Source organism: Filicampus tigris, chromosome 17 (genome assembly GCF_054856515.1).
Source record: "Filicampus tigris isolate MCC_2025a chromosome 17, RoL_Ftig_1.0, whole genome shotgun sequence".
Lineage (NCBI taxonomy): Eukaryota > Metazoa > Chordata > Actinopteri > Syngnathiformes > Syngnathidae > Filicampus > Filicampus tigris.
In genome coordinates, this window is record NC_141233.1 from 2,534,812 (window position 1) to 2,553,741 (window position 18,930).

General features: G+C 42.0%; 1 protein-coding gene across 6 annotated transcripts in view; it reads right to left on the minus strand.

The window, feature by feature from the left end:
* Window positions 1-18,930, minus strand: part of igsf9bb (immunoglobulin superfamily, member 9Bb) — a 103,562-nt gene that overhangs the window by 35,422 nt on the left and 49,210 nt on the right. For all 6 annotated transcript variants that reach the window (XM_086013036.1, XM_086013040.1, XM_086013037.1 and 3 more), the window contains exons 6-9: window positions 16,199-16,340; window positions 14,593-14,738; window positions 3,419-3,561; window positions 752-892 (exon numbers count right to left, since the gene is read on the minus strand). In XM_086013036.1, the coding sequence (XP_085869162.1) occupies window positions 752-892; window positions 3,419-3,561; window positions 14,593-14,738; window positions 16,199-16,340 (572 nt within the window). The remainder of the gene's footprint in view (window positions 1-751; window positions 893-3,418; window positions 3,562-14,592; window positions 14,739-16,198; window positions 16,341-18,930) is intronic.

Genomic DNA, 18,930 nt, shown 5'->3' on the forward strand with positions numbered 1-18,930 from the left:
CATGCTAATGTGATTTTACTCTTAGAATATGCGACCTTTGACGAACATTTCTGGCCTAAATAAAGAATGGCATTCCTTATCATCTTACATCACAGCTATTATTGATATAATTCCTCAGTACTGCTGTTTTTCTGACTGTTTTGGGGAACGACTTATGAACCAACGGACTTCTGACGGGGTAACTGACGGACTGACGATTACAATTCAGTTTGCCATGAAAAATGACGGGTTGACGAATGACGGACGGGTACCCTGTCCGCTGACCAGCAAAATGTTATAAATTGCCCACCTCTGCTAATTCCCAGTGGTCGAAATGAAAGCCAGCAGGCTACTGATATGACACAGCACAGTCACATACACAGAAATTTCTGTAGTGTGGACAGGGCTAATGTGCCAATGTGTGCCGTAAAATAGTATTTGCCGAAGGTCATCTTTGCGAGTTAGTGACAGTTTGGGAGACCACTGAAAATCGTTTCCGTCGACGCTTATTCCATCGGTATTTCAAAGCTTCCGTCAGTCATCAGTCTGCCACTGAAATGAAAGTCTGTAAAGGACGGACTGACGGATTCTGTATTTTATATCATTTGTACAAGAAATCAGAAATAAAGTAAGTGACTGAACCAATGCCAGCCCCTCCCTGAGTGCTAATAAAACTTAAGTTTAACAGTGCGACATGAGCATAATCTGACGATTTTTAAAGCTTTAAATTTAGATTGTGACATTTAAAAATAAGCAGAAACAGCAAATGTACCTTTAGCACCAGGGGAGCAGGAGGAGACCATCCCATGGAACCCAGGGCATTGTAAGGCATGCAGGTATAGGTGCCGAGAGAATCCTCTGTCACCTCTGCCACGCGGATGCTCCCATCGTCCATTTGGCTCCAACCAGGGTACTGTAGGTGTTATTAATTCCCAATTTTTAATTCTTTAATTCTTCTTCTTTTAATTCAATTTAAATAATGAATATATATATACATGCTTCGTTTTTTTGGTAATCCCATAATTATTTATGCATATATATTAGGGGTGTAATGTTCACAAAAGTCACGGTTCGGTACGTTACCTCGGTATGGGGGTCACTGTTCGGTACGGGTTTGGTACAGCAATAAGTCTCAAATGCATAAGACTAGGTTGTTTTTTTTAAATTCTGTTTTAAATTCAGAGCGCAAGCTACAATTCAATTTGCTATAAAGCAAAAAACATTCCCTGTTATAAAAGCACAAAATAGAATAAAAAGTTGCCCATTAGGATTGTTCATAAATAGTAATAATAATAATAGTGATAATAAAAGATTACACACAGGAAAACACCCTTTCTTGTATGGATAGAATGATGTTGCAGATAAAGTCAGGTAGCACTTGCCAACTAGTAACTATAACTTCATTATAAGAGCAGTGGAGGACAGCTCATGTTCCACCTTCTGCTATTGTATATGACAGGGACCACGGTCAAATGTGGCGGTCGCTTGAATGCTGCAGTCGCTCATTTGCGCACAGCGGAGAGGGGAGGGCTTCGCTTGGTGGTAGACTATGACAGCATTTTTCAACATCGCAATCAAAATGGCCGACACACTATGCCAATGCTAACAATATTGCTGTCTTGGTAAAGTTCATGAACTGTAAAAAAAAAAAAAGCCGCCGAGTGAACAGGACACTGTTTGGCTGTGTCTGACGTAGTATGCCTGACGCTGATTGGCTGCTGCGAGGCGGAATGGCAAAAAAGTTGACTTGTTTAATACATGAAATGGGGCGAATGGACGGATTTTCGGCTCCGTGTGCCACTACTCCAAACGCATCAGTTGCACCGCCCGGCATGCAACTGCGCCCCCCCACGCGAACTACATTGACTCCAATTGAAACGCGCGCCAGAAACACTCCCACCGCAGTTGGTGTGAACATGGCATGAATGCAGCATCAGGTGCAGTCTTTTTAGCCAAAAACGACAAACTTAAATAGTGGGATTAATCATATTGTAGCGTCTTCCAGGAACACGCCCTCAGACGTAATTTAATTATCACGTTTGTATTAATCCAAGTACAACTGCTCGCACTCTTCTTTCTCCGCTGCGCCTCTCGCTTGCCGTACGATGCATTCATGAACCTCGGAAACATCACAACTCAGTAACACACAAATCCGACCACAACACAGCTAACCCAATTCGTTCAATATGCTGTTCAACATTCAAAGATTTTAATGCCTAAAAAATGTATACAATTTTATAAAGACTTTTTAAAGTTACTGTATTTTTTTCATTATAAAAAGAGTTTTGGGCGGCACGGTGGTCGACTGGTTAGCACGTCCGCCTCACAGTTGAGAGGTCGTGGGTTCGATCCCGGCTCCGGCCTCCCTGTGTGGAGTTTGCATGTTCTCCCCGTGCCTGCGTGGGTTTTCTCCGGGTACTCCGATTTCCTCCCACATTCCAAAAACATACATGGTAAGTTGATTAGACTGTCTAAATTGCCCCTTGGTGTGATTGTGAGTGCGGATGTTTGTCTATGTGTGGCCTGCGATTGGCTGGCAAACAATTCAGGGTGTCCCCCGCCTACTGCCCGAAGACAGCTGGGATAGGCTCCAGCACGCCCCGCGACCCTTGTGACGATAAGCGGTATCGATAATGGATGGATGAAAAAAGAGTTTTAATATAGTTAGCCCCAATTGCAACTGTTATTGTATGTATTTTTTTTCATCACAAAAAGTGTATACGCATATGTACTGTAATGACTTGTCTTTAACTTGGATACTTGGTGTAATTCCTTAGAATATCATATTGTTCGCTTTTATTTATTTTTTCCCCAAAATGTACCATTCACTTGTCATCTTCTCAAAATTAACATATTTTGTTTTAAAAAATACGTTTTTTTGTAGCGAAAATATACCAAACCGAAGTTTCCAAAAAAAATGAACCGAACCGAAATGTGATTTAGCGTACCGTTACACCCCTAATAATATATATATATATATATATATATATATATATATATCTTGGTAGACATGATCCCTACCAGCTCAAAACACGATGTTGTGTTGTGTTGTGTTATGTTGTTTAAGGCTGTCAAACGATTAAACATTTTAATAGAGTTAATCATAGCTTAAAAAATAATTGATCGCAATTCAAACTATCTCCAAAATATGCCATATTTTTCTGTAAATTGTTGTTGGAATGGAAAGATAAAAGACACGGATAAAAGACGGATATATATATTCAACATACTGTTAATATGTAATGTATTTTTTTATTACAACAACAAAACCTTATGAGATGAAAATTAACATTCGTTCTGAAGTAGACAGTATTTTTATATACAGTATATACACACACTACACTAAATTACATATTAAATCATACACTATACTATAATGTACTGGAGTGTAAAATGAATACATGAGTGAGGTTTAAACTGCATGAGTGCTTCATCTTACCTTATCTACCCGGAGAGGGAGACCATCTTTCTTCCACTTAACTAACGTTACAGGCGGGTTGGCATCTACAGGACATCGGATAAACCCCGGCAGACCAATGGCCACATAGAGTACAGATGGCATGTTTACAACACGAGCAGGATCTACTCAAACACAAATCACAAGAAAGCACATGAAAACAGTGGCGGTGTCTTTGAAATAAGAGTAAGGTTATTACAGTAGATTGTATGAAGAGATGCTTAATGAAAGGTTGGCGTACCATGAAATGGGTGTATTCCCAACTGTTCTATGAGGATATGCACAGTGAAGATTTCGATTAAAATGTACTTATTTACTGTAGTACCAATTCAGAAAAAAATGTTTAGCTTTTATAGGAACATGCTCCATAACCTCGTAAGTGATAGAAGCCAGTAAAAACGTAATTAATTATTCATTATAGGGTAGCCATCTGGTTAGAATAAGAACAACAGAGGATAGAGGGAGATAGCGTAAAGGGAGATGGGACAAGACAATGCATGATGACATAAAATAGTGATTATTCTATTAAAAGACAATACTGTGCGACTATTACTAATAATGATAATGATAGATGTAGTAGCATTGTTTGCTGCTTCCAAGAGAGAATCAATACTGTATATAACCATTGGAATCCCAACAGTCTAGGCCAATCACAGAGAGGATTCAGGACAAGCCTGAGCCTGCCTGAACAACAACTTATTTCAAAAATTATTTTTTACTATTTGCTGCTAAATATAGACAGGGGGTCTACTCCATAGACCAAATCTGGAAGGCAGTTCCATAGAAGAGGAGCCTGGAAGGGGGATTCCCCCATCTGCGGTCCCTTCTCAAGGTTTCTAATTTTTCCCCATAGATGTTTTTTTTTTTCTTTAAGTTTTCCTTGCCCTCCAGGGGGTTAAGATCAGGGGATGTAATTAATATTTGTCAACTGTGGGCATGTGAAGCTATTTGAGAATTTCTGTGATTAAGGGCTATATAAATAAATTTTACGTGACTTATAACTAAGGATTCTTTCTGCCTTCCATTGTTCTTATGTAGATTCTCTAGAATCTAGATCTTTTAGCGCATGGGTCATCAACCATTTTGAAACTGAGAGTTACTTCTTGGATATTGATTAACACGAAGGGCTACTTGTGTGATTGAAATACCAGATTTGCTCAAATGACCTATATTAATGTTGTTATATATTATTATTAATTACTTATATTCATTCATGTGAAGATACTGAGCAATTCAAGAATTTCTTACAATAATTAGCAAACTGATAAATATCAAAAGGCAAAGCTTTTTTTTTTTCCTTTCCAAATCTCTGTCAGTGTTTGTTTACAAATGATCCTTTCTAGAACATTCCTAGAAAATCACAATGTCCCATCACTGGTAAGTATATTTTTAGAACAGGCCCACAGGCTACTCTTGGCGTGCTCAAGGTAACCACGTTGGTGACCCCTGATTTAGAGGCTTTTAAGAGAGAATAATTTCTTAGCAGTTCTATTTCTTTTTATTTTATGGGGGGGAGCATAGAAGCAAATATGCTATTCTTTTGCAACTCATCTCAGCATCTGAGGAACTGGCTGTCCTTGACTTATGTGGAATGAAAGGCCATGTCCTAAAACAAGATAGTAATGAGGTTCTTTACAGTGTTGCAGCGCAGAGCAAACCAACATTACAATCTGAAAATAATAATGTGAAATTGCAGGTCTGCCAATTTTATTATATTCTTGAAGGATAGTATTGAAATTCAAGTTCCATTAATACACTTGAGCTTTCTGGAGTTTTGCAGTATTACCAGTTACCACAGAGAGAACGTTAGGTAGCTATCCCGAAACTAATAATGAGGACGGAAAAACACTTTTGTTTTGTTTTAATAGGGTTGCCAATAGTTAAATGTGAAATGCTGTAAACTACTTCAAATGATCATGAAGCCGTTTCAGAATTTGGTAGCAAATATCTTTATTTATTCATTTGTTTTACTTTTATTTACTTAACTTTTAACTAGAATACATTTCTTTTTGTTGTATTATTTCTCATTAATTTAGCCATATTATACGTCTTGAGGATAAAGTGTATTTTCACTGTCTATGAGTGAAAAACAAGCTACTTTGAAGCTGAAATCAGAGCTATTGCACAAACATTCCCATGATCAAAACTATTTGAAATGTCCTCAAGAAGAGAGAAACAAGTGGTGTACTAAGTAATAGACATTAGTCACGCAACAATTCTTAGTGGTATCAAAAACAACCTCCAAGACGGATGTCTTAAAGGTATCATCAATGAGACCTCATGAACAAAAGCACAGAGGCTATAACATAAACTGCTAACTATTCAAAAGTAAGAATAGGAAAACAAGACGGGGATCTGCTGAAAAACACAGTGACAGGCCTCATTAATTCGGAGACAAAACCTTTCAGGATGATGAAACAAAGAAGAACCTTTAACAAAGTGATTGAAAGGCTAATGTTTGTAGAGAAAAAAAGGATCTGCCCATGATCCCAAAGATACAAAATCATCACATGCATTGGTTTGCATGGTTGCCAGTGGGACATCCTCATCTTCATTTATTATGTAACATATGATAGCAGCAGTACAATGAACTCGGATGTCTCCAGAAATATTTTGTGTGGCATTTTAAAGAAAGATGCAAACAAAATGACTGGGGGGCTTTCATCATAGACTAAGACAATCACCCAAACACAATCTGAAAGCACCAAGGTGCAATCATCAACAGCAATAAGTGGAAGAGTTATGTAGCAAGAAGGAAAAAATAAATAAATAAATAAATAAAATTGGGAATTGACCTCACTGTTCCAATACTATGGGAGGAGAGTGTATATGTCTGGACACCGTGGGTATAGAAATGTCTGTCTATGTCTTCGACCTTTCAAAACAATCACACACTTACAACAACAGTGATAGATATAAAATCATTTTATATATTTTTTTTAAAAGATGTAGGCTTCTGTTACAAAATCAGTCCAATAACTTTTTTGTGTGTGTTTTTGTATGAAATAGAGCGGATATAAAAAGTATACACACCCCTGTGCAAGTGCTAGATTTTTGTGATGAGACCACAATAAATTAATTTGACCTATAACCTTCCATCCATCCATTATCTGTACCGCTTCTCCTCACAAGGGTCGCGGGGCGTGCTGGAGCCTATCCCAGCTGTCTTTGGGCAGTAGGCGGGGGACACCCTGAACTGGTTGCCAGCCAATCGCAGGGCACACAGAGACAAACATCCGCACTCACAATCACACCTAGGGGCAATTTAGAGTATCCAATCAACTTACCATGCATGTTTTTGGAATGTGGGAGGAAACCGGAGTGCCCGGAGAAAACCCACGCAGGCACGGGGAGAACATGCAAACTCCACACAGGGAGGCCGGAGCCGGGATCGAACCCACGACCTCTGAACTGTGAGGCGGACGTGCTAACCAGTCGCCCACCGTGCCGCCCGACCTATAACCTGTATGGCTAAAAACAAAAGAAAATAAATATTTTCTATGAAATAAATATCAACAACTGAGATGTTGTGCTTTCACACATGTGTAACTGGGGATCAAGCTGTGTTCATTACAAATCACATTCAAACCATTCAAAATACCAGTCAGTGATAGCACAAAAATGTCTGGCGTCTGCTAGAAAGCAAACAATGTCATGAACAGCCTTCTAGTATAGCTGAAATTTTTAGGGGTTAATTAGTGGCCTTTTAAATGACAAATGTGCTTTGATCCCTTCTTAACATGAGTTTCATTGTGACTGGTTAATTTTGAACACAGCCAACCCACTGATTTAAGACGGTGTGCACACTTATGAAACCACATTCTATTTTTCTTTTTGTTCAGATTTATTTATTTTTTTGTTAGACTGTTCAGATTCCATTTTTTCAACTGAGTTCTACAGGCTATAGGTCACATTAATGATGGAAAAAGTTTTAAAACAATTTATAAATACCGTCACTGCACCTATGTGATCCCTCTGATGCTACCACACAGTGGTCACGACCTCAACACCTTATTCTGTATTGGTACCTTTCACACAGAAAAGCGATTTGCGGAAAAGTCAGCAAAAACACAGCTTTGGTAGGCAGTGTGAAAAGGGCCTATAAGCGGGTAAATAGGTTCGAATAAGGTTGATTGATGGCTAAAACACCTCCTCAACATATAATGTATTTTAGAGCTTTTTGAGAGCTTTGATTAATTGCTTGTCAACCTACAGGCAGAGTTGGGCATCGCCTAACCATCACAAAGTTCCTGTCTGCATATTTAGCCGACCCATGTGGTCCCAGACAGTCTCAGTCAGCCTAACAGCGTCGAGAAGGAGGTGCCGCACTCCTGACACGCAAACGAAATAAATGAAAAATAAAACAGTGTTGTATACCTTTCGGTCCCACAGACACAATGACATGTGCCCCAAATTGTTTTTATTTCACCGATCACCACGCTATCCGTGTGTCTGTTGTTTTTATTTGATATTTTTTCTTTACTTAGCGCAGTGTCTGCTTGTGTGGCGCCTGCGTGTGTCGTGTACATTAAGTTCTCGACGCTAATTGACTGTCGCCGACAAGGGGCGGACTGGGACCACGTGGGTCGGCTAAATACACAGACAGGAACTTTGTGACGGTTAAGCGATGCCCAGCTCTGCCTACAGTTATATATTAATAAATACATGAAGAGCTTTTTTTTTATTTTGTTTTGTTTTATTTTTATTATAACATGCTATTAATTCATTTAAAAAAAAAAAAAAAGTATGAAATGAGCCCTGGAAATTTAACAAGGAATTCCATCCTCATGCCACACCAGAGACAATAAAACACTGGACCTTTTCTATGCCAACACCAAGGAGGCATACACATCACTGCCCCTCCCCCCGCTGGGCAAAGCTGATCACAACCTGGTGGCTCTCCAGTCTGTGTACAAACCTCTGGTCCGCAGGCAGCCAGCTGTGACCCGCACGGTTCAGAGATGGTCTGGAGAGGCCGAGGAGGCCTTAAAGGACTGCTTCAGCACAACTGTGTGGGAAGTATTCAGCGATGCTCATGGGGAAGACATTAGTAGTCTAACGGACACTGTTACAGACTATATAAATTTCTGCATGGAGAACACCATACCCACCAGGACAGTAAGGTGTTTCTCCAACAACAAACCCTGGATCACACCAGACATAAAAGCTCTCCTGAAGGAGAAGAGGAGGGCTTTTGCGTCAGGCAACATAGAGGAGCGGAGGACTGTGCAGCGCCAGCTGAGGAGGAGGATCAGAGAGGGGAAAAGGTCCTACAGGAAGAGGATGGAGGAGCAGCTGCTGCAGAATAACGCCAGGGGAGTCTGGAGGGGCCTGAAGACCATCTCAGGCCACGGACAACCCAAGACCCGGACTGAGGGGGACCTGCAGTGGGCAAATGAGCTGAATCTCTTTTTCAATAGGTTCGATCAGATGCCTGCCTCCACTCAGTCTCTCCTGCTGCAGTCTCCACCTACTCCTCCTGCTGGGCGTGTCACCCCCTCCCCTCTTTTCTCCACAGACTCCAGCTCCCAGCTACACCAGATAGCCACCACTCCTTCCTGTCCAGCCTTGGCCTTCACAACATCTCAGGTGAGGAACCAGCTGAAGAAGATGAAGGCGAGGAAGGCAGCGGGTCCAGATGGCATCAGCCCCCATCTCCTCAAATCCTGCGCAGACCAGCTGTGTGGAATTGTCCAGCACATGTTCAACCTGAGCCTGAAGCTGGGCAGGGTCCCCCAGCTATGGAAAACATCCTGCCTGGTCCCGGTGCCAGAGACCCCCCACCCGAAGGAGCTCAACAGCTTCAGACCGGTGGCGCTGACGTCTCACCTGATGAAGACCCTGGAGAGACTGGTCCTTGTCCACCTGCGCCCCCTGGTGAGCTCCTCAATGGACCCACTCCAGTTCGCATACCAGCCTGGCATCAGTGTGGATGATGCCATCATCTACCTCCTCCACACTTCACTCTCCCACCTGGAGAAGGCGGGGAGCACTGTGAGGATCATGTTCTTTGATTTCTCCAGTGCTTTCAACACCATCCAGCCCACCCTACTGGGAGACAAGCTGGAGCGGGCGGGGGTGGCGCACCACCTCACCACATGGATCCAGGACTACCTCACAAACCGGCCACAGTATGTGAGGACACAGGACTGTGTGTCTGACGTGCTCCTCTGCAGCACGGGGGCCCCACAGGGAACTGGCTTGGCTCCCTTCCTGTTCACCCTCTACACCTCGGACTTCAACTACAACACCCCTACCTGTCACCTGCAGAAGTTCTCTGACGACTCTGCGATTGTCGGCCTCATCACAGGTGGAGATGATCGGGAGTACAGAGAACTTACTCAGGGTTTTGTGGACTGGTGCCAGCAGAACCGCCTCCTGATCAATGCGGGGAAATCCAAAGAAATGGTGGTGGATTTCGGTAGGCGCCAGCACTCTTCACCTGCACCAGTGAATATCCGGGGAACAGATGTTGAGAGAGTCTCAATTTACAAGTACCTGGGTGTTCATCTGAACAATAAACTGGACTGGTGCGACAACACAGACGCCCTCTATAGGAAGAGTCAGAGCAGACTCTTCCTACTCAGGAGACTGAGGTCTTTTGGGGTTCAGGGGACACTCCTCAGGAACTTTTATGACTCGGTGGTTGCATCGGTCATCTTCCAGGGAGTGGTCACCTGGGCAGGCGGCGTCTCGGCCCGGGACAAGAAGCGGCTGGACAAACTGGTCAAGAGGGCCGGCTCTGTCCTGGGCTGCTCCCTGGACTCTGTGGACTCGGTGGGGGACAGGAGGATGTTGACCAAGCTGTCATCAATGCTGGGCAACCCGGACCACCCCCTCCAGGGCACCCTAACAGCACTCCACAGCACCTTCAGTGACAGACTGTTACACCCTCGCTGTGCAAAGGAGAGATTCCGCCGTTCCTTCTTGCCTGCTGCTGTCAGACTCTTTAACAAGAACATTGTGTAGTCTCTACAAACTGGCGGACATTAGTGCAATTGTGCAGTCCTGCACCTGAGCTCATATCGTGCAATACCCAATATTCCCCACTACTGTAATACCGTGCAATACTCAACATTCCCCACTACTGTTAGTCTAGTTTTATTTTTATCCAATGCTGTTCCTTACATTTCACTACAGCACTGCAGCACTGTCACTTAGAGTATTTTTTCCTCTGTACTATGTACAGGCCGAAATGAGTGTTCCTCATATTTTTTATGTAGATGTAGGTTGGTGTGTATACACGTGTGTATATACACATGTTACTGCGTATATCTACATAGGTTTGATTCTAAATGTTTGCCGTCAATGTTATACATTAATGGCCACATTATGCCGCCGCCCCTGTGTGACCTATATCTTTGCTACTGTAACAACGAAAATTTCCCCACTGTGGGATCAATAAAGGCATTCTTATCTTATCTTATCTTATTGGCTCAGTCTGAACATGTTCATCATAAGTTGGAGACTGTACACAATGAATGTCGTGGCAGATCTATTATTTTTAAATGAGGATATTATCTCAGTCTGGAAAAGAGTGCTTAATGTATTAATTCATTCATGTCTAGCAGAGAACTTGTGTATGAACAAATTTACATTGGCAGGACATAATCATACGATTTTAACCCAAGAACACTAATGTTAAAATTAGTAACATCATCACTAACGTCGGGTACATTTAACCCGATATAATATCCTGGATAAAATACAATTTTCATCCATTTATGTAAAAGTTCAACACTGTATGCCAAATTGGAAGTTGTCTTCTTTACTTTCTCAAATACAATATATCACATGAAAAAATTATGTGAGTGAAAACCATCCGACGTTAGTGTTCCAGGGTTAAGTCAGTATTGGAATAAATCATTTATTTATCCCCTTATGAAAACATTACTGTTTGTCGATACTCAATCATTTCCATGTTTTTCAGAAATGGTGCTAACAGATTGACAAGTCTGTTTGATTGACCTTAAGGGAACTGTCTATCCTTTCTAAAAAAAAAAAAATGTCTATATGGCCTTTTTTATCTGAAGAAAAAGGGTCGAAAAGAGAACAAGAAGATGGTGGTAAAATTATGATGAAACTATTGGCATGACAGCTGAAGGACAAGTGAGGCAGAGCACATGCTTGAGGTAAGAGAGAGAGAGAGAGAGAGAGAGAGAGAGAGAGAGAGAGAGAGAGAGAGAGAGAGAGAGAGAGATGTTACAGATGACGTAAGGTAGAGAGAAGCCAGCAGAGGATGTAGGAGTGGAGGAGGTGGTGTGACTGTGAGTATGATAGTGACATCTGGTATTGCGAAAGAGTGGAGATGGGGGAGGAAAAAAAACATTTTAGGTTGTGTTAAAGTGGAACCGAGTGAATAAAGACATTATTGTGATATTGCCGGATTAAATTTGTAACCTCCAAAGTCCAAACCGCCAGCTTGGCAACACTCTGGAGCCCAGAGGAGTGCTTCTAGCACCACCACAGACAAGAATATCAGCCAAGTTTCTAAAAATAGCTCACAGACACAGCCATTGCTTGCAGACGCCGCTATCGCTCACGACCCGCTGGTTCCCACTACAAGATAATTATTCACTGGAAAGTACCCAGGTAGAAAGGCTGCCATAACAGTGGTGGAATATTGTGGGAGAAAGATTTAAACTGAATCTAATATTTTTTTTTAAATCAAATAATAATTCTGAGTGAATGTGGAATTCAGTAAGAGCATTCAAGTATAGGCCACAGAGCAGATGAAATGGGCATAAACGGACAATACTATCGGGGGGAGCCCTCTGCAGTCTAACAGACACGCCTGCTCAAACAGCAATGATGTAATCCTTTCGCTCACCCTCCCCCCGTCTTTCCCAAGACTGGTGTTGCCGGCTTCTATTTGTCACACACAGCACACGCTAATGTATAACAATCTGAAGAGGCAGGCGAGTGAGGGAATGCAAAACATCTGTTGCCTTGACTACTGCCAGTATCACTACAGTACTGCTATTCTGCTCCACATAGGAGCCAGTGTCCAACTGTCAAAATCCAGTGGATGTTTTCTGTAGTTACTTGCATTGAGTGATGGATCACTGTGAGTGTGTTAAGTGGGGAGAGCACAAGGAGGAGTATTTTTATACAAGGTGTACATATTTCACACAAATGGTATGGTGGCTCTTTGTAGTTTCCTTGAATTGGCCAATTCTATTTTATGTGCCTCAGTCTTCAAAAATGGCTTGTTAAGCAACTAATTGCAATAATCACAAAAGCCCTGTAGGCAAGATGTTTCTTATTTGAAATACTGTATTACAGTTTGGGCTGAACGATGAATGCATTTGCAATATAATCGTGATTTGAGAAAGCGCAGTTTTGTGATCGCGAAGACTGCGTTTTAAATGGTCATTACTTGACAGCAGAGGGGAGAGAGGGATTCACCTAACGCTGCCGCGCTCGCTTTCATCCACACTAGCATTCAGCTTTCTAACATGCTTGATGCTTTTCATCTCGCACAGTTAAAACTTCCCACGTGTGGGGAAAAAAACATGTACGCGTGTTGTCTATTTTGTGATGTTTTGGATGCCCTTGTATGTCGCAGCGCATGTGTGAGGAAGTTTCTTTCATGACTGTCAGATGTGCGCCGCTGTTGTAAGAGTTGACTGCATTTTACGTGCCTTCAATGTTTGAGCACACACAGAGACGATGATGTGCGGCTCCTTGAGCAATGAAAAATAAAAACGCATCCATGCAAATTTGTCAAGTGGTTAAATATTATGAGGATGAAGATGTTTAATGATGAGTTGCTGCCGAGTGGTAATGCCCGCTGGCGCTTGATATTATGTCATGAATAGGCATTATCTTACTTTTCCTTCTAGTTGGTGTGTGTTATGTTACTAACTGGAGATCGGGTAAGTTTTCATTTATACATGTATGTTTTATTTATTTATCTGTCTAATGATAAGTTCAGTGAGTGATTAAGAAGTGTGGTCCACGTTTACATATCATGTTTCATGAAATGAAGTGTAGGATGTGGCAAAGCTACTGATTTGTTTACATTAGTGTTGTAATCTGCACTTGAGTTTGTGCATTTACAGTATAGTATCAGTGTACTGTATACATATACACACGTTTATGCCACACCTGTGTGGCAGAATTATTTTGTCGTGGTGAACGCTTACCAAACTGCACATCAAAATATTTAATGAGTTTATACCTCTAATTGTAGACAGACAGGCAGACAGACAGACGTGTGTTGCTTCTGCCTCCTTTTTTAAAAAAACAACAAAGGCGGTGCGACCGCAATAAACAGCCACCCATCCTCGCTGCTTTCTGCTGTTTGGGGCCTATCGAGGCAAGCTCAGTTACTACCTCTGCCACAACAGCAAGCTAGCAACAAGCTTTGGTTGGATAGCTAGTGCGGCTATATATGTCAAAGAGTTGCTGCTACGTCAGTAATCTTCACCTCCAGGACAGTAACGAGACACAGTTGAGTAATTTCCGTAACAAAATACGGACAATCCGTCACGGTTGGCAGCTCTGCAATACCATCCATCCATCCATTATCGATACACTTATCCTCACAAGGGTCGCGGGGCGTGCTGGAGCTTATCCCAGCTGTTTTCGGGCAGTAGGCGGAGGACACCCTGAATTGGTTGCCAGCCAATCGCAGGGCACACAGAGACAAACATCCGCACTCACAATCACGCTCTGCAATACCATCGTGTACAATTAATTTAACATACACTGAAAAGCAAGTTCATTTGCATCTTTCAAACACCCACCCAATTTCCTTGCTATACCTTTATGCAATGCAGCACACTGTAGTACCGGTAGTTAGAATGTCTGCCTCGCGGTTCTGTGTTAGAATGTCAGCTCAGGCCTTCCTGTGTGAAGTGTCCATGTTCTCTTTGTTTTTGCCTAGTTTATTTTTGTGTAAATGTGAATTGTTGTTTGTCGATATGTGCCCTGTGATTGACTGGCGAGCAGGTCAGGATGTACCTAGATCTCGCCTCAAATCAGCTGGGGTAAATTCCAGCTCACCTGCGATTCTAATGAGGACAAACGATACAGAAAGTGGATTGATGAATTTTCATTTTCATGCCATGAGTTTATAAGAAAACCGCGGTCGCACAAACGTATTAAGCTAAGAGAAGTTGGATGCCACCTTTACTGAGCAGGTCACTCACATTGCACAGTCAGGTAAGCGGAGGCAGTCGGTGGTAGGCCAAGGCTGTTACTAGGAGCACAGGTGTATTTCCCAGCATCCTCTGGCTTGACTTGCGCAATGATAAGGGAGCCGTCGATCAGAACACTGACTCTGCGCTTTAGGTCACTGTGAAAAGTAAGGGGAAAATGGCATGCGTTTAAACTCTCATTTAACAATAACATCCATAATGTGCATGCATTTTACAAGCGTACTCAGAAAGGAAGGGTTGTAACCTTAGCCCTGAACTACTCTGGATGTTTTAACGTTTTTTACTTAATTTTTTCATTTAGTCTCTTTGACCATTTGGGGTGGTTTAATGTAGGGTAATGTAAGTGGGCTTGTTATGTGCACCTTCACGAGCACCTAGTTTACAACAGGTCTGTTACTTTCCATAACTGTCTGAGGATGCAAGTGTTTTGGCTGAGGTATTTTATTGAGCGGAGAATATTGGCACAATTGGTCTTTTGCCATGTCTATCCATCCCAACGTGGAGCCGGCCGACATTGATTTCGGCGAAGAATATAGGGGAGATGGGACAAGAGCTTGTGCTAAAGTTAAGAGAAGTGAAGTGAGAGAAAGGACTAAATTAGACAGCAAAAATGAACTAATTCTTCTGTATGGGTGTTTCTCACTAACGGACCAACTATCGTCTGTTAGGAAACTGGAGTTGTTGGTTTACTTTTAAACTCTGCTTGTGGCAAATGTCATGCACGCTGTGATCCTGATTCGTGAGATTAAAATTTCAGTGGACATCTATTATCCCAGCGCCCTCATACTGGTTGTTGGAGACTTCAATCTTGTTATTCTTTCACATCTACTGACAGTTTCACATAACATGTGCAAAAAGAAGGAGTGGAACTCTGCACCTCCTGTATGATAAATGGTGATGTAAATTAGAAAATAATATATTATTTAGCTAGCACTTTGTCACAGCAGCGGCTGTTAAACTGCTATAGAAATAAATTTGAGTTGAAGTGAGTAATGTTTGCCAGAGAGTTAACAGATACAAAAACAAGGTGAGGTACAGAAAGATTTGCAAAAACAATCCCAGTTCTGGAGAGAAGTGCCTTCGTGTTGAAATGTCTCCTTTCATAACCAGACAAAACATTGTGAGGTAGACTTTCCACAAGAGCGGACCATTTAAATTTGGTTTACGTCTGATGTCAAAAGGAAAAATCTCAATTTATGCTCGCCACTACTGTATACTGTATATTGCTATAAACCGAAAGAAAAACGATATGCTGTTCAGCAAATTAATTTACAGCCATGAGAGTAGAGTATGTACGGTTACGGTTTTTTTGTATTCATCTATGCACTATGCTCAAATAACCCTAGATGGAAGGAGGGCTGCTGATTAAAACTGAGGGTGTACAAGAGGTCCTTAGTGAAAATGAACGCTCCCAAAGGGAACATAATTCTGCAGATGGATCGACATTAGCGGAATCTCCCCTACCACTAAGATAATGCCTCCTAAGTAGTCTTTTAGACGGTAAAAGAAAGAATATGGAGACTCATGACAAGGAGGCTAAACAGAAGGCACACATGGATGATGTGATGAACAATAATAAACCCCATCATAACTTTACTTCTTGAAAAAGACATTGTCTTCCTCCCAGAACCAGGAGTAGGTCAAGTTCCGGGGGTAGGCCTCCGCCTGGCAGGTGAAGAAGGCGTCTTGCGAGATGTTCACTGTAATGTTGTCTGGCGGTGATACAATGAACGGAGGGCCTGGTGCAGAAAACACATGAGAAACATAAAGAAATATACAGCACTGTATCACTCAAACTAAATGCTACTATATACACTTTATTTCTATTTTCAATTACCTTCTTTCTTTGACAGTAATAGTATGTTTATATTTGTTACAGTGTTAGGAAAAAAATCAAAGTTACAACAGCACTATAGAGAAATGTTTTTTTCCCCCCTTTTTGGTCACAAAGAGATTAACACCAGCACATGCACTGTTTCTCTTCAGTGTCATCGCAATTATTCTGCATTCAGAAAAGGATTATGACAATTTATCAAGTGATCCTTGCTATGCCAGATGGATGACCCTCCTTGCACACAGTTTTTAAGTGTCCTGGGGAAATAAAGTAACTTCATGTTGTGACTTTAACCGCATTGTTAATCTTTACTTGATCACAGCAACTTGTAAACACTGAATCATTGAATTCATCTGAGGTATACGGTATACAAATAATATTACTGATAGAGTATCCCCAAACACACACACACACACACAACCCCACACACCCACACCCATCCCCACCCCCACGCACACACACCCACGCACACGCACACGCACACGCACACACACACACACACACACACACGCGCGCAGGTTGCAAGTCCCATATGTTAGTTTGATCTGTGGTCCACATTCTGATCCTTTAACAGGCAGAGTATTTCCATCTGCCACCTCTTAGCCAGACAAGCAGTGTGTGTGTGCACGTGCGCGTGCGCATGTGTGCCAACCTGCCCTATTTGGAACCAGCTGAGCGCTGGAGATTTGCTAGCACTGTAGTCTCTTAGTTGATCTGCAGCTCAGTGGCTTTCCAGGAGGACCTCTATTAATCCATCTCTGCTATAAACTATACACAGCCGGTCAACTGAACATAGTGGCTTATATTAGGCTACAATTCTAAAAAGAAAATATATTTTCAGTGGTTTGAATATCGGTTGGACAAAAATTACATAATTGTAAATATGATCACAACCTTCAGTTGCTTCTCTCATTTTTGACCTAAGTCAAAAGCAGTGTATATTTTTTTCTGAATTATTTATTTGATGGAGAAAAAGCCTCATCAGCAACATGAACAGTCAAGAAACATCTGGAGAAGAGCGGGCATTATTTGATTTCGTCACAGGATGAAGCATCGATCTAGCCTCGCATCTATCCATGCATATTCCTGAGTTTATCCAGGGTCAGGTCATTGGGGCTTCTTACTTACCTTTCCTGTCTCAGTAAAAGTACAAAATTGGGTGAAGGTCTGGCCACCAGGCACTCGCCACCTGTATGTCTGGCTCCGAAGCTGGGCTTGGAGGACCCGTGTCCAAGCAAGTGAACGTAAGGTCCATTCATTTTGCTTTTCATAGTGGCTTTCTGTACTATGCTTTGACTGGTCCCTCACCTAGGACCTACACAAACCCCTCCGTCACTATAAGGTGACAGCTCAGAGATCATTATTGTAAACATGAACAAGTGAGTGATCAAGTGAGAATGTCAAATCTAAATACAGAGGGCTGAATTCACTAAGTCATATGATCAGAGAGCACATTGTCCAAAACTTTCAAATTTGAGACCGATAGACCACAAGAAAGGACAAGGTCTAAGGTATGTCCTTGTTTGTGAGTGGAGCCAGCTACACACTGCACCAAATTGAAAGAGTCAATGAGTCTTAAAAAGTCCTTTGCCAGTGTTTTTTAAGGACAGCACACGTGAATTTTAAAGTCCCCCATGAACAGAATGCGCGATCATATCGCAACAAGATCTTGGCGAGAAGATTTGAAAAGTCATTCAGAAACTCCTTGTTGTATTTGGGAGGACATGCTTTGCTTTAACATTGACATACTATATTTTGTAGTATGACTTTATATGTAATCATGTTGTGCACACGTGCTTTTCCCATTGCTCTGATTCATGTGGCGTCGCACACGCATTCCCTGCTGCCATTTCGCGCCGCAGCGCGCTATCCGCATTGACTCTGTGTGGGATCACTTTGCACTAATGGTTATAGTAGCGGCCAGTGTGAACGTAGCATTAGAGTTTGCATTTGTTTTTTTAATGTGAACGAGTACATATAAAGATCATGTCATCATTCCTTGCAGTGTGAATGTAGCCAATATGTGCCCTGTGATTGCCTGGTAACTAGTCCATATTGCCTGGTAACTAGCTGTGTCATATAACTTTACTGTAAGTATTCCCACCTACGGACCTCTGTCAAACGGAAATTCCCTCAACCGGAAAAAAAAACGTATGCATTAAATTTTCTACTCCTGTATTACATTAACGATAGATTCCTGACAACGGAAGTTCCGGTACTGTATCCGGAACCCATAGGGAAGCCCGCAGTAGCGTAAACTCAAGCAGCTCCCGGTCGTACTATGGAAAAACTCTGACCGCTCCGCCATCATCGGATTCAAAACGGCGACGTAAGTTACTTCTTTGGCATGCGTTTTACTGAAATTGCGAAATTGCGAAATTTAATCATTTACATTTTCATCTGCAGTTCATGGCATCCAAACGAAGAAGAACGGTAATGACCGTGAAAGAGAGAGTGACATGCATCCGATCATGCGAACCTGGACACAAAGTAAA